The sequence below is a fragment of the Pristiophorus japonicus genome, chromosome 6 (genome assembly GCF_044704955.1).
Source record: "Pristiophorus japonicus isolate sPriJap1 chromosome 6, sPriJap1.hap1, whole genome shotgun sequence".
NCBI lineage: Eukaryota > Metazoa > Chordata > Chondrichthyes > Pristiophoridae > Pristiophorus > Pristiophorus japonicus.
This window is the reverse complement of record NC_091982.1, coordinates 161728793-161744932: the sequence shown is the minus strand read 5'-3', so window position 1 is coordinate 161744932 and position 16140 is coordinate 161728793. Positions and strand designations below refer to the sequence as shown.

Genomic DNA, 16140 nt, shown 5'->3' with positions numbered 1-16140 from the left:
CATTTCAACTCTCTGCCTCCGGTGGCCTAACAAAGCTTTCGTTTGAAATATCAAAAGTCACAAAATGTTATATTGAACAAGGATTATATCCTGGAACTAGGAAGCTGTGCTTTTGGTCTGGGATTTTCATTCTCAAATCAAACAGCTTTCTTTCTCCCCAGGATTATCTTTCAGGCAGTGTTGGGTCTTGACATTTGCAAACAAAAAACAGATAAAAATCGCTGATACAAATATAGACTCACCTTGGTAGGGATACTGATAGGCCACAGCATAAGGCTGTCCATTAGATGTGTAGATTACTTGCTGTGAGGCAGAAGGATGCTGTGCAGTGTAAGCACCACCATACGAATCGTAACTGTAAACCTGAAAAATTCCACATCAATTGTTTAGTACTTCCAATATTTGACATCTTAGAGCACTGCTTAAATTCAAGATGATCACACTTGTATCTCAACTAGAAGACAAATGCTTTCAACTTTACCAAATAAAGTGCAATTTGCACAACTCTCTCCTCTCTTTCTCATTCAATCCCCACCCTCCAAGCAAGGTTTGGACCCAATAAATCATTGCAAAGCCATTAGGTACTCAAAGGCAGGGATGGTGATGAGGTAGGAAGTCACAGACGGATAACTATATTTGCTTCTCATCCAGTCATCCCCCTGCATTCAAATGAGGCACTGAGTATAGATGATTTTTTTTTCTCTAAACATTTGAAGAGGACAGAAGAAGAAATTATATCGTGGAAGGCGGCACCCAAGTTAACTGTTGGGGTCTGGTTTGCAAAAACAGTACTTTATATTTCTGTTACTCTATTCAGTGAGACCACTGGAAACTACCTGGTTACATAATTGCTATTTCGCTCTCATGACTTGATTGATAAGGCATCAGCATCGTCATAGGAAGTCCTTTGAACGAGGATGACTTGCTTCCACAAGAATTCACAGATGTTTCAATGAAGGACCTGATGTTCCAGTTCTGAACTCCAATTGAGGGGGTGGAAGATGCCTGTACGTGGATTTATTATCTTTTTTTTTATAAACGTGTGGTCACTGTGCAACTGAACCCCAGAGTAGAAATACCCCAGGTTCAGTTTCCAGTGGGTTATCTGATCTTTGTGCAGATGAGAGGGAGGTGCTTGCAAAAATTCAAGCTCTTTCCCAACATTCTTTATCCATACTCACCACAGAAGGTAATATCCATAGGCAGATACACACTCTTGACCAAAATAGCAGTCAGAATGCGTTAACCTGGTTAAGTCGAATTTATTTACATGATTTAAAGTTATACGGAAGCAAAAAGATACAATTGAACGCAAAACTGAGGCTAAGGATAAAGTAGCAAATATTCCTCCAAGTATTTACCAAGGAAGACATAAGAACATAGGAACATAAGAAATAGGAGCAGATGGAGGCCATTTGGCCCCTCGAGCCTGCTCTATCATTCAATGAGATTATGGCTGATCTTCAACCTCAACTCCACTTGCCTGCACTATACCCATATCCCTTGATTCCTTTAATATTCAAAAATCTACTGATCTTGGTCTTGAATATAATCAACAACTGAGCATCCACAGCCCTCTGGGGTAGAGAATTCCAAAGATTCACAACCCTCAGTGAAAAAATTTCCCCTCATCTCAGTCCTAAATGGCCAATCCCTTATTCTGAGACTGTGACCTCTGGTTCTCGACTCCCCAGCCAGAGAAAACATCCTCCCTGCATCTACCTTGTCAAGCTCTTTAAGAATTTTGTATGTTTCAATGAGATTACCTCTCATTCTTCTAAACTCCAGAGAATATAGGCCTAATCTACTCAATCTCGCCTCATAAGACAATTCCCCCCAATCCCAGGAATCAGTCTGGTGAACCTTTGTTGCACTCCCTCTATGGCAAGTATATTCTTCCTTTGGCAAGACCAAAACTGTAAACAATACTCCAAATGTGGTCTCACCAGGGCTCTATATAATTGCAGTAAGGTGCCTTTACTCTTATATTCAAATTTTCTTATAATAAATGTCAACATACCATTTGCTCTATTAATTTCTTGCTGTACCTGCATGTTAACTTTCAGTGATTTGTGTACAAGGACACCCAGGTTCCTCTGAATACCAACATTTCCCAAGCTCTCATCATTTAAAAAATACTCTGCTTTTCTATTCAAGGTGTAGTCTGACCAGAGAACTATGGTGTTTGATGGTTACCTCCTTTGACTTGTATTTTCACAGCATAGTTCAATATTCTGTTGACTTTGTTGAGCAACATGACAAAGATAACAAGTAAAATCAATACTTTTATTAAAACCCAGTGGTCAAGTTTGCAGAGGATACCTAACTAGGAGGGCAATGAAATCCAAGGAGGCAGTTTAGAAGCTACAAAGTATCTAAGTGGGCAGAGTAATATCAGATTAAATTTAATGCAGAAAAGTGTAAAGTGCTACACATAGGAACAAAAATAGATGACATGCATACTCCATGAATGATGTTGAAATCATAGAGGATGAAGCTGAAAGAGGTCTTAGTAGATTCTCTAGTAAAACAACACTTTGAATACGGTGTCCAGTTCGGGTCACCAAGAAATAAGAGACAGCCATGGTGTTTGTAGCCATGTCTAGAAGCAGTACTGCCTTTCCCTTGGAAGCAAGGGTAGTCTTCAACAGAACAGAAAGTACCCAACAGCATTCAAGCCTGAGGGACCTTGGAGCACAGGGCTGTCAATCAAGCTGGATCAAGAGAGATTTTTCTCACTTGGCCAATTCTTTGAAGCCACCTCTGGTTCGATGTCAACATTCTAATAATTACTTTTATCAGTTGACTGCATGGGGTTGTACATAAACCGAATCACTTTCCTGAAAGGTGTTCACAGACCTTAAACAAAGCATTTTAGAACATGGGTACAGGCCATTCAGCCCTTTGAGCCTATTCTTCCATTCAATTAAAATCAATGCTGATCTGTACCTCAACTCTATCCGCCTTTGTTCCATATCCCTTGATACCATTACATAACAAAAAGCTATTGATCAGTCTTGAAATTTTCACATTGACCCTAGTAACTACAGACCAGTCTAATGTCAATAATGTGAAAAGTACCAGAGACCATTGTCAAGGACAAAATTAATTCTCATTTGGAGAAACATGGGTTTATAAGGGACAGCCAGCACGGATTTGTTAAAAAGGCAAAGCGTGTCTGACTGATTTGTTTGAGTTCTTTAATGTTTGGGAGGTGCTGTCGAAGATGCTTTCGAGAGTTGCTGCACTGTATCTTGTAGATGGTACACACTGCAGCCACGTTGCGCCAGTGATGGAGGGAGTGAATGTTTACGGCGGTGGATGGGATGCCGATCAAGTGCGCTGCTTTGTCCTGGATGCTGTCGAGCTTCGAGTGTCGTTGAAGTTGCACTCATCCAGCCAAGTGGAGAGTATTAAGTGGAGTGTATTCCAATACACGCCTGACTTGTAGGTGGTGGGAAAGGGTTTTGGAAAGCAAGGAAGTGAGTCAGTCATTGCAGAACATCCAGCCTTTGACCAGCTCTTGCAGCCACAAAATTTGTGTGATCCAGTTAAGTGATTGGTCCAGTTAAGTTTCTGCTCAATGATGAACCCGAAGATGGTGGGGGGTTTGACAATAGTAATGCCACTAAATGTCATGGGGGGGGTGGTTAAGTCTCTCGCTTGTTGGAGATGGTGATTGCCTAGCACTTGTGTGGCACAAATGTTACTTGTCACTTATCAGCCCAAACCTGAATGTTATCTAGGTCTTGCTGCATGAAGGTACAGACTGCTTCATTATCTGAGGAGTTGCAAATGGAACTGAACACTATGCAATCACCAGCAAACATCCCCAGTTCTGACACTATGATGGAGGGAAGGTCATTGATGAAGCGAACTGCAGATGATTGGGCCGAGGACACTGCCTTGAGGAACTCCTGCAGCGATGTCCTGGGGCTGAAGAATGGCCTTCAACAATCACAAACATCTTCCATATGCAAGGAATGACTCCTGCCGGTGGCGAGTTCTCCCCGATCCCCATTGACTTCAATTTTACTAGGGCTCCTTGATGCCACACTCTGTCAAATGCCGCACTCACACCACACCTCTAGAAAACAGCTCTTTTGTCTATGTTTGGACCAAGGCTGTAATGAGATCTGGAGCCAAGTGGTCCTGGCCAGAACCCAAATTGAGCATCGGTGAGCAGGTTATTGGTGCAGAAGTGCCGCCTGACAGCAGTGTTGATGACACCTTCCATCACTTTGCTGATTGAGAGTAGACCGACGGGTCGTTAATTTTCTGGATTGGATTTATCTAGCTTTTTGTGGAGAGGACATACCCGAGCAATTTTCCATTTTGTCAGGTAGATGCCAGTATTGTAGCTTACTGAAACAGCTTGGCTAAAGGCAATAGCTAGTTCTGGAGTGCATGTCTTCACGACAATCGGGATGTTGTCGAGTCCCATAGCTTTTGCTGTATCCTGTGCGATCAGTCGTTTCTGGATATCACGTGGAATTAATCAAATTGGCTGAAGACTGGCATCTCTGATAGGATATGCTGGGACATGAGGTTACAAATCATGGTGGAATACAATTCTGCTGCTGCTAATGGCCCACAGTGCCTCATGGGTGCCCAGTTTTGAGCTGCGAGATCTCTTCTGAATCTATCCCATTTAGCACAGCGATAGTGCCACACAAGATGATGGAGGGTGTCCTCAGTGTGAAGTCAGGACTTCATCTCCACAAAGACTTTGTGGTGGTTACTTCTACCAACACGATAATGGACAGATGCATCTGCGATAGGTAGATTGGTGAGGACGAGGTCAAGTGGGATTTTCCCTCGGGTTGGCTCTCTCACCACTTGCCACAAGCCCAGTCTGACAACTATGTACTTCAAGACTCAGTCAGCTCAGTCAGTAGTGGTGCTGCCCAGCCACTCTTGGGACATTTACTCCCCCCTCAGTGCTTCCTCCAGATGGTGTTCAATATGGAGGAGTATTGATTCATCAGCTGAGGGAAAGTGATCTGCTGAAGGTTTCCTTGTCCATGCTGCCATGAGACTTCATGGGGTCTGGAGTCAATGTTGAGGACTCCCAGGGCCACTCCCTCCAAACTATATACCACTGTGCCACCACCTCTGGTGAGTCTGTCCTGCCAATGGGACATGGTATGCCCAAGTCTCAGATGCTGGTTGATAGGTATGATTCTGAGAGTGCGAGTATGACCATGTCAGAATGACTATGTCAGACTGTTGCTTCACTGGTCTGTGGGACAGTTCTCCCAACTTTGGCACAAGTCCCCAGATATTAGTGGAGGACTTTGCAGGGTCGACTGGGCTGGGTGTGCCTTTGTCGTGTCTGAATCTGATGCCTGGGTCGATGTGGTCCGACCGTTTTTTTTTATTCTTGTAATTTTTTGTAGCGGTTTGATACAACTGAGTGGCTTAGCTAGGTCATTTCAGAGGGCAGTTAAGCATCTACAGTTGCTGTGGGTCTGGAGCCACATATCGGCCAGATTGGGCAAGGACGGCAGGTTTCCTTTGCTAAAAGTGAACCAGATAGGTTTTTACGGCGCTCCGATAGCTTCATAGTCACCATTACTAATGCTAGCTTTTTATTCCAGATTTATTTAATTAACTGAATTTAAATTCACAAAGTGCCATGGTGGGATTAGAACTCACATCTCCAGATTATTAGCCTCTGGATTACTCATGCAGAAACATAACCAATGTGCCACCGTACCCCTGTAATCTCATCTGTGATGCTCCCCATGGTGGAATATTGTGTTGACATTCACCACCTTGGCTCACAGGATGCCAAGTGGTCAAGTGCAACCTGATGCCTGTAGAACTGTAGTCAAGTCAGAAATCAAAGCATTGAGAGGAGAAATAAGACTGAAACAAAATATTATTCCGTCGCACCATTGAAATGAACCCCAATTTAATGATCATTAAAAACATGTAATATTTAGAAAAACACAAAAAGAAACATCAAGCTACTTCCTCTTTAAAACAAGGTGAAGAACATTCCATCCATTTGCTCCTCCTTTTAGACAAGCAGCTGTGTTCTCCTACTTTGTTAGGATGCCTATCTTGCAGCTGATGGGTGCCATCTAATGGCGAGAAGCAGAATGTTCTGCAGAAATTGCTGAACATTAAGAATCACAACCTCTGCTGGGGTCAATTTGGCCAAAACCTTAACTTCAGATCTGTTCAACTTGACAGTTTTAATTTTGACGACCATTCAATACTGTACTCAAAAACATGTGCAATCACTTAATATTGGATCATTTTGTCTTAACAAGATACAGTTCTCTGGTTAAATTAATTTTATTGTACATTAATACCAGATGTACAAAAGCAATAATCTGATTTCCAGCATTAGAAATGGCCAGATACAGGCACTAATATATACTTCCCTCAGAGTTGTCAGGATGGTTGTTTATAGAAGCAGAGCGTTGACAGTTGTCGGGATCTGGAATGCTCTACCTGAAAAGGTGTGGAAGCTGAATCCATAAATAGTTTTAAAAAGGGAGTTGGACAAGTACTTGAGGATGACGAACTTACAGGGTATGAACAATTAGCGGGGGATGTGGGACGAAGCACAACTGCTTGTTCAAAGAGCCAGCTGAAGGGTTCCCAAAAATTCCCATGAGTCCCTCTCCCTGAAAATTAAAGAAAAGCTCCTCTTGGACCAACCTCATGGAACCCTCCACTCCCCACCCAGTGTTTGGACTTTTTGAAATGAGAATTCAAAATGGGCCTAAATTACAGAAGCCCGAGATCCCCTAAACATCTATGGGAAGGAGCATATCAATTTCAAGATTCTACAACATTTTGGCTGCGAAAAAGTTACCGAATACAGGAGGTGGGGCTAACCTCTGAAGCAAATTCGTGTATTAAGGATCCCAGACTATCTGGGGAACTATGCAGCACTAATTCACCCCCTACGAGATAATCAAATTACCAGCCATTATCTAAACTACAGAACTCATCCAAATTATGCAAGAAGCCAATTACCCAATCAACCACTATGGAAATCATGGGCCCAACTAGATGGCCAGGAAACTGGACAATCCTAAAACAATGCAAAACCAGTGATAGCACATATCACACCTTAATCGAGTAACTGCTGACTAGCCCACCAAAAATACTGACAAAGGAGACATTTGAAAATCAATGGACAGAACAGTTTAAACAAAGCCCAAGAACTGATTTGGCGCAAAGATAAGGAAGCCTGTTTTAGTATAATTGAAGGCCTGTTCTGGCAGTTAGGGGTGCTTCTAGAGACACTATTAAGGTAGCAGTCTCGTTGCATAAGTTTAACACCAGCCTTGAAAAGTGGGACCCCGAAACATCGGCGAAAGGAATCTCTAAAACCACGACAGCAAACAGGCTTTCAAAACGACAATCGGAAAGTTTCAGACCATCGAGACCAAACAGTCAACCGGAACCAACCCGACAAAACCGAAGATTTTTCCACTCTACAAGCTGGTCCTATGCTACCAAGGGGGTAAAACATTACCTAACGGAACTTTTAAGACTACCCTGAACAAGGAAAAGTGAATACTCACCCCACAAGTCCAATACGCACCTTACCGCATCAGCAGACTCTACCCAACTGAAGAAGTGACGTAGGTTGAAGTCCCCAATGAGGTCCGGGGTACAGACTACAGAACCCGGACAACTAAGGCGAACCCCAGAGTTTGGAACAAGACCAGGACAACTAAGGCGAACCCCAGAGTTGGAACTGTCAAAAGAGAATTGGTGAGCATGGTCCCTGAAAGCCCAGAGTTCTAACCTAGCTAGATAGTGGGTCCGAGAGGTTGGGTTTTTCTTACTGTTCCTACCTGTTGATGTTCTGGTGTGTTTTCCCCTCCCAGGTTTAGTGCATAAGTATTTTGGGAGGTGGGAGGACTGTGTTCTTTTAATCTGTTATATGTGTTATGTGCTCTTCCCAAATATAGAGCATTTGAGTTGCCATTTCTCCCTATTTGTACCTGATTACTGTGATTATTAAAAACGTGCCCTTTTACTCTGTTTGAACACAATAAAACCAGTTTTGCATCCTACCCAACTGACTCTCTCAGTTTCTCAACCCCCAAATCAGTCCACAGTCTAGAATCCAGGGTGTGGGGCACCTCGAAAACACCAAGGAGTCAGAGAAACCTGACCAAAACACCACCCCCTACACAGCCCAGGCACAACGGGCCGAATGGCAACCTTCTGTGCTGTAAGTTTCTATGATTCTATTCTATCATTCAAAGCAAAAAACTCAACGAATCAATGGATAAATGTGTTTGCGGCGAACTGGCAGTGATCGCCTTTGAAACTAACCACAACTTCAGGATTTGGAGTATGCACAGCCCAATGTGGAAATGCTGAAGTTCATTGCTCCTCCACAGCTGTGCTGTGCCCCCGATCCAGAGAGCCGGCAATCAGTGAAATCTCTCAAATCAGGGTAACTGATGAAAACTTTGGCACTTCCACAGTAATTACACGATTAAATTCCCCACTCAGAGATTAGGTGCAACTGGAGTTTTAACAGTGTATTGACTGCTAAGCAAAGGTTGTGGGCCTAAAAAACTAATTTTAATTTTGTGCAGTGTTAAATTTATCCATTTTAATAAAAAATAAACACTTTAAAAAAAAATTAACTTTTTGTAAAAGTTTGTTCATTTTTATTTCCAATGTTCCTTTCCCCCATCTGAGAGCCCCAATCTTGGATTTGCACTCGCTAACATTTTTTAAAAGTTAGAATTTTAAGAGCCTACCCACTTTCTTGTCTGCTGTGTGAGAATTCTGCATTTTGATTGGCTGTTTAGACAGCCTGTCAACGTCACAGTAGCTCGCACTGGGGATTCACACGATACTCCATTAATTTGAATTACATGTGGGAAAACCTGAATTTCTCGACTCAGAGATCGCGCGATCTTTGTGCGAAGCTTACTTCAGGGCCAGCGGCTGACCACAAATTCCAGGCCTATGTACCTAAACATATCCCTACTCAGGTTATAAGAACTCGCCTTAAGATATTCATCTATCCCATATTAAAAATGCTGACTGGGCCACAACATTCCATCTCAAAATACAGTTCCATTGCAAGGTTTGGAGCTGATGATACTAGACAGGTGCTTCAACATTACAAATGCATTATTACAGCACTATTATAGGCGTAACAGGTGAATGTTGAAACTTCAAAAATAGCTTTTCGTATTGGCAAATAGAAAAAAAACATTTTGAAAGTGTCCAATGTTCAGCATGGTGTCTAGGCACACAGCTCCACAAACAACCCACTGGGTGACAGTGCAGAATAAAGCTTTACAGAGAGTAGGCTCACAGAATGGAGTCTCAGGAAACCTGCAAGCAAACTGAAACAGAGGCGAAACTCAACCAGTGACCGGGAATCCATCCCTGGGCTGCTTGATCTGACCCAAAATGAAAATTCCCTAGGCATCGCTCCCCAAATCAGCAGTGCCAATCCTCACAATGAAGCGGCAAGTTCCTCACCACTACGCTGGATAGTGTGGAATATCCACACCCAGCGTCAGTGGTTGCTCAATTCCTCTCTCCATGATTTTCAACGAGGAAAATTAGATCTGGTGAGGAAAGGATGATGAGTGCACATTCCAGCCTACTGGGACCAGTTTGGCAGTGTGGAATAGGGAGGATGAATAAGGAACCCTTCCACCCCTCCCTCCACAGGCAGCAATGGACCCTGGATGGAAGAAAAGCCTGCCTCACCCTGGGGTGATCAACATTGGGACTGGAGAGTAAAGCACGTTGAATGGAACGAATTGCCCTCTCTGCAAAAACATAGAAAATAGGTGCAGGAGTAGGCCATTCGGCCCCTCGAGCCTGCACCGCCATTCAATAAGATCATGGCTGATCATTTCCTCAGTACCCCTTTCCTGCTTTCTCTCCATACCCCTTGATCCCCGAGCCGTAAGGGCCATATCTAACTCCCTCTTGAATATATCCAATGAACTGGCATCAACAACTCTCTGCGGCAGAGAATTCCACAGGTTAACAACTCTCCGAGTGAAGAAATTTCTCCTCATCTCAGTCCTAAATGGCCTACCCTTTATCCAAAGACTGTGTCCCCTGGTTCTGGACTTCCCCAACGGGAACATTCTTCCCGCATCTAACTTGTCCAGTCCCGTCAGAATCTTATATGTTTCTATGAGATCCCCTCTCATCCTTCTAAACTCCTGTGTATAAAGGCCCAGTTGATCCAGTCTCTCCTCATATGTCAGTCCAGCCATCCCTGGAATCAGTCGGGTGAACCTTCGCTGTACTCCCTCAATAGCAAGAACGTCCTTCCTCAGGATTAGGAGACCAAAACTGTACACAATATTCCAGGTGAGGCCTCACCAAGGCCCTGTACAACTGCAGTGAGACCTCCCTGCTCCTATACTCAAATCCCCTAGCTATGAAGGCCAGCATACCATTTGCCTTCTTTGCCGCCTGCTGTACCTGTTGGCCAACTTTCAATGGCTCATGAACCATGACACCCAGGTCTTGTTACACCTTCCCTTTTCCTAATCTGCCGCCATTCAGATAATATTCTGCTTTCGTATTTTTGCCCCCAAAGTGGATAAACTCACATTTATCCACATTATACTGCATCTGCTGTGCATTTGCCAACTCACCTACCTGTCCAAGTCACCCTGCAGCCTCTTAGCGTCCTCCTCACAGCTCACACCGCCACCCAGTTTAGTGTCACCCGCAAACTTGGAGATATTACACTCAATTCCTTCATCTAAATCATTAATGTATATTGTAAAGAGCTGGGGACCCAGCACTGAGCCCCACGGCACTTCACTAGTCACTGTCTGCCATTCTGAAAAGGACCCGTTTATCCCGACTCTCTGCTTGCTTCCTGCCTGCCAACAAGTTCTCTATCCACGTCAGTACATTACCCCCAATACCATGTGTTTTGATTTTGCACACCAATCTCTTGTGTGGGACCTTGTCAAAAGCCTTTTGAAAGTCCAAATACACCACATCCACTGGTTCTCCCTTGTCCACTCTACTAGTTACATCCTCAAAAAATTCCAGAAGATTTGTCAAGCAAGATTTCCCTTTCATAAATCCTGTCACTGCTTTCCAGATGCACCGCTATTTTATCCTTAATGATTGATTCCAACATTTTCCCCACTACTGATGTCAGGCTAACTGGTCTATAATTACCCGTTTTCTCTCTCTCTCTCTCTCTTTTTAAAAAGTGCTGTTACATTAGCTATCCTCCAGTCCATAGGAACTGATCCAGAGTCGTTAGACTGTTGGAAAATGATCACCAGTGCATCCACTATTTCTAGGGCCACTTCCTTAAGTACTCTGGGATGCAGACTATCAGGCCCCGGGGATTTATCGGCCTTCAATCCCATCAATTTCCCTATAATTTCCCGCTTTATAAGGATATCCTTCAGTTCCTCCTTCTCACTAGATCCTCGGTCCCCTAGTACTTCTGGAAGGTTATTTGTGTCTTCCTTCGCGAAGACAGAACCAAAATACTTGTTCAATTGATCTGCCATTTCTTTATAAATTCGCCTGAATCCGACTGCAAGGGACCTACGTTTATCTTTACTAATCTTTTTTTCTTCACATATCTATAAAAGCTTTTGCAGTCAGTTTTTATGTTCCCAGCAAGCTTCCTCTCGTACTCTATTTTCCCCCTCTTAATTAAACCTTTTGTCCTCCTCTGCCGAATTCTAAATTTTTCCCAGTTCTCAGGTTTGCTGCTTTTTCTGGCCAATTTATATGCCTCTTCCTTGGATTTAACACTATCCTTAATTTCCCTTGTTAGCCACAGTTGAGCCACCTTCCCCATTTTATTTTTACACCAGACAGGGATGTACAATTAATTGTTGAAGTTCATCCATGTGATCTTTAAATGTTTGCCATTGCCTATCCACCGTCAACCCTTTAAGTATCATTTGCCAGTCAATTCTGGCCAATTCACACCTCATACCGTCAAAGTTACCTTTCCTTAAGTTCAGGACCCTAGTTTCTGAATTAACTGTCACTCTCCATCTTAATAAAGAATTCTACCATATTATGGTCAAAACCTAAGTTGGTCAAGAGGAAGAAAGTAAGGTCATTTCTTCCCCTACTGGGTAAGAGGCTGGTTTAAGTAAGTGCCTTGGGATGTTTTACTACATTATCGGCACTATATAAATAAAAGTTACTATTACTGTCAAGCCACTTGATGTCGGGGGAGTGGGAAAGGTAACATCCCTGTTCCTCCCCAGCCCAACCCGTAGATCAAACTTGGTGCTAGCCAGCAAATGATGGTGATCTCCCTTTCCTCCTCCCAGACAAGAACAAAAGGCAAGTTGGTGAGGAAAGGATGACAAAGCATAAGCCCCCACCCACTGAGAACAAAATCAAGGTCCCGGTGGAAGGAAAGGTTTGCCCTGGTCAAGGGTTGACCACCCTCTTACCCACGTATAGACGAAATTGCAGATCTGTCTCTGCTGAGGTAGACGCCCCGACTTTCCTCCCCTTCCCTTCCACCGCCCTGACTATCGTCGCCTCCCCGTTTCACCCTCTACCAACCACCCCCCCACCCCCCGTCTACCTTTCCCATCCTCCTATTTACCCCCAGCGCTCACCTCACCAGTTCACCTTCCCCCATGTCTACCCCTCTAATTTTTCTCTCTCCTTCCGCCACCATTCCCTGCCTGGGCGCAATTATCCTCCCTACCCTGTAACCCTGCTTGACCTGAATACTGCACTTGGTCTCGACTCCCCATCTGCAATGCCAAAGGTATTCCCAACCACTGAGAACAAAACTAAAAAACCAGTGGAAGGAAAGTCTTGCCCTGGGGTGGGGAATGGCCATCAATGCCCACCCCTACCCCGCTCCTTCATCAAACAAATAAGAACTGGGCTGAGAAACAGAGCAAGCATCCAATGCAAAGGGCGTTATCAGTTTGTCCAGTGGCTGTATTTACCTGTGGTGGCGCTGTGGGATAAGCGGTGTAGGGTGGGGGAGCAGAGCCGAAAACAGCATCATCCAAGAGAATTTCATGACCAACACCAAGATTCTGTAATGAGACACATATTAAAACAAGGTTTATTCTTAAAAAAGGTCAAAAACTGCAACAAATTCTACTAAAAAAATGTATATAAAAAAACTATAGGCTGATGATATGTATAACCTTCTATAGGATCGTCCGAAAAACTGCAACCCTCAGCTGCTATAATACGCACAGACACTGACAATTCAATCATCAGGTACTGCATGTTTCATGTATGAACCCCATACAGATGTATGGTACACAAATAGTGGCGAATCAAATCTCCTGAAGATCACGATGCAATGGAGGTGTTGCTGTATTAGATATTGGAGCTACTATATAAAATTACTCATACCTTCAATGACCAACAAGTCCCACGTACACACACCAGTGTTAGCACCTCCCTTTTGTAGAATAGGTTTCGCTCATTTTAATACTCATGTCATTTTGTTTTATCTCAGCTGAGGCTACGACTGACTTCGGAGTCTTGGTGCTCGGGAGGGGAAACAGCCCAGCGTTCCTGCTTACAAAGTGTGGATGTTGGGAAAGGACAGCCTCATGTTCAGCTGTCGTGGTGAAATAACTGGCTGACACTCACCATCTAGCCTCACCCATGAATTGCAGGCACTTGGCCAAGGTAATGGGGGGAGGGCTATTGATGATGGAGCCAGTGGTGTGGGAGGCAGAAGAGGAAAACAAAAAAGGGGTAAAAATTCACCGAGAAAAGTATTTCTCGACTCTTCGACATTCCTATGTACAACACAAGCAATGCTCCCCTGCTAAATTCTTTGAAAAAGAGGTTTAAGGAGTATTGTTGCGTAACAGGTAAAATCTTTGTTGCTCTCCATATATTATTACTCAAAAGGTTTTCATTATCCAAAGCAAAATTGGCAAAAGATTTTCGCAAGTCCGAATGATTTTCTACTTACCGAGTTTGTCCGTGCGTCTTGAAGAGCAAGTTTCCAGGCCCTACATAAACAATGAACACAGGCATGAACACACTTCAGGAACATTCAGAACCTAATCTATCAGCTTCTATCTCACTTGCAAAACTAAAATTCAAGTATCTGATTTGAATAAACCCCTGATTAATTCGTATAATAGTCAAATTTTTTTTTAAATCACAAGTTAACTTGAGTATCTCCCGTGGCGTAGCTCAAATTTAGCCAGAAAGTGTGCTGTTTAATAACAGGGCCGGAATGTTACACCAGTCAACGCAAGGCATTCTTCTGCTGCTCAGTTGTCCCCCTTGAAAGCCACAAAATCTAATAAGCACAGCTTATGGAGAAAAGCTCAAGTTAAAGTCCATTGAAATCCTGGTCACAAAATAGTCACCCACCCACAATTTGCAATATCCCTCTTCTGGGAGGGAGGGAGGGAGGGAGGGAGGGAGGGAGGGAGGGAGGGAGGGGAAGGGGAAGGGGATCAGCAAGAGAGAAAAGAAAAAGAAAAAGTAAAGAACTTGCATTTATATACTGCCTTTCACAACCACTGGACTTCCCAAAGTGCTTTACAGCCAGCTAATGAAGCACTTTTGGAGTGTAGTCACTGTTGTAATGTAGGAAGCGTGGAGGCCCCGACCTGCGCGAGAACGCCAGCGGCAGGTCGGAGCCATAAAAGGAGCAGTGAGCAGCGGCCTGGGAGCAGCGTGGAGACATGCCACTTCAGGGAGCAGCACGAGCTGAAACGCAGCAAAAAGTGATGTCATCAAGGTCCAGGTCGGTGCTTGGAGCATGGGCAGACATAGCAGGAGCAGCGAGGTCGGGGCTAAGGAGTGGCGAAAGACTGTGGTGGGCCCAGGAGAGGCGCGAGTTCGGGGCCAGGGGCAGCACGCTGGACCAAGGCCTAGCTGTCAAGCCCGTGTGGTGGCTGGTGTGCAACTGCCACCACACGTTAAAAAAATCCATGCACAGGCATCTTCCACCCTTCAGGATGCAGTTCAGGACTTGGAATTTTAAGTCCTTCATTGGAACACCTGTGAACTTATCCTTTTTTGGCGTGGAAGCAAGTCATCCTCGTTTCGAGGGCTGCCTATGATGATGATGTAGGAAATGCAGCAGCCAATTTGCACATAGCAAGCTCCCACAAACAGCAATGTGACAATGACCAGATAATCTGTTTTAATGATGTTGATTGAGGGATAAATATTGGCCAGGTACCGGGGATAACTCCCCTACTCTTCTTTGAAAGTGTCATTGGATCTCTACTTTCACCTGAGAGAACGGACGAGGCCTGGTTTAATGTCTCATCTGAAAGACAGCACTTCTGACAGTGCAGCATTACCTCAGCACTGCACTGGAGAGTCAGCCTAGATTTGTGTGTTCAAATTTCTGGATTGGAACTTGAACCCACAACTTTCTGACTCAGAGGCGAGATTGCTACAAGAGAGAGGGAGAGAGAGAGAGAGAGACAGTGAACACGAGACAGAAAAATAGATTTTGCTTTTGAGATTCCAATACCAGAATCAAATAAAGCTTTTCACAAAAATGTTGAGAACAGAAGGAAATGTAAAAAGAAACTTACAAGCAGTCATCAGCACTTTCAGCGCAGAGATTGATAGTTCTTCCATCCCTGCACCCAATCTGGAGTAAACAATCTCTAGGTTTTCCTTCTGGAGGCTGGAAATCTAATTTGTGAAAAAATAACAGCTAAAACCAACATACAATCAGAACAAAAGTAAATGGAATTGAACTGCTTCACTTAAAGCTACAGGGGGCGGCTCAAGGCTCTTCCTGCCTGGTATCTATTCATCTTTAACTGTTTATACTACAGCTTGAAGTCTGTTTTCATTGCAAATCTGTATAAAATGCACAACAAAAACTCTGGGGATATAGGGCCCAAGTTTCCACATGATTCGCGCCTGATTTTTAGGAGCAACTGGTGGAGAACGAACTATTTTAGAAATCGCAATTCTCCACATTTTTTTTTCTGCAGTTCTAGTCAGGTTGAACAGTTCTACTTTGGAACAGAATTTTTTCTTCAAAAGGGGGCGTGTCCGGCCACTGACGCCTGATTTCAAAGTTTCCACAGTGAAAATGTACTCCAAACTAAAGTAGAATGGAGCCAGTGAAGATTTTTGTAGAACCCTCCCACACAGTTCGGTGCCTGGAGCTACTGCACTTGCGTGCCGACTGTCGCG

General features: G+C 43.9%; 1 protein-coding gene across 4 annotated transcripts in view; it reads right to left on the bottom strand.

Annotated features, from left to right (window-relative positions):
• The window catches only part of plekhb2 (pleckstrin homology domain containing, family B (evectins) member 2), a 43530-nt gene that overhangs the window by 18103 nt on the left and 9287 nt on the right, over positions 1-16140 (bottom strand). For all 4 annotated transcript variants that reach the window (XR_011593634.1, XM_070883356.1, XM_070883355.1 and 1 more), the window contains 4 exons: positions 15525-15627; positions 13931-13970; positions 12936-13028; positions 243-363 (listed from right to left, as the gene is read on the bottom strand). Coding sequence is in view for 3 of the 4 variants with exons in the window: in XM_070883356.1 (XP_070739457.1) it covers positions 243-363; positions 12936-13028; positions 13931-13970; positions 15525-15627 (357 nt within the window). In the remaining variant the exon portion in view is untranslated. The remainder of the gene's footprint in view (positions 1-242; positions 364-12935; positions 13029-13930; positions 13971-15524; positions 15628-16140) is intronic.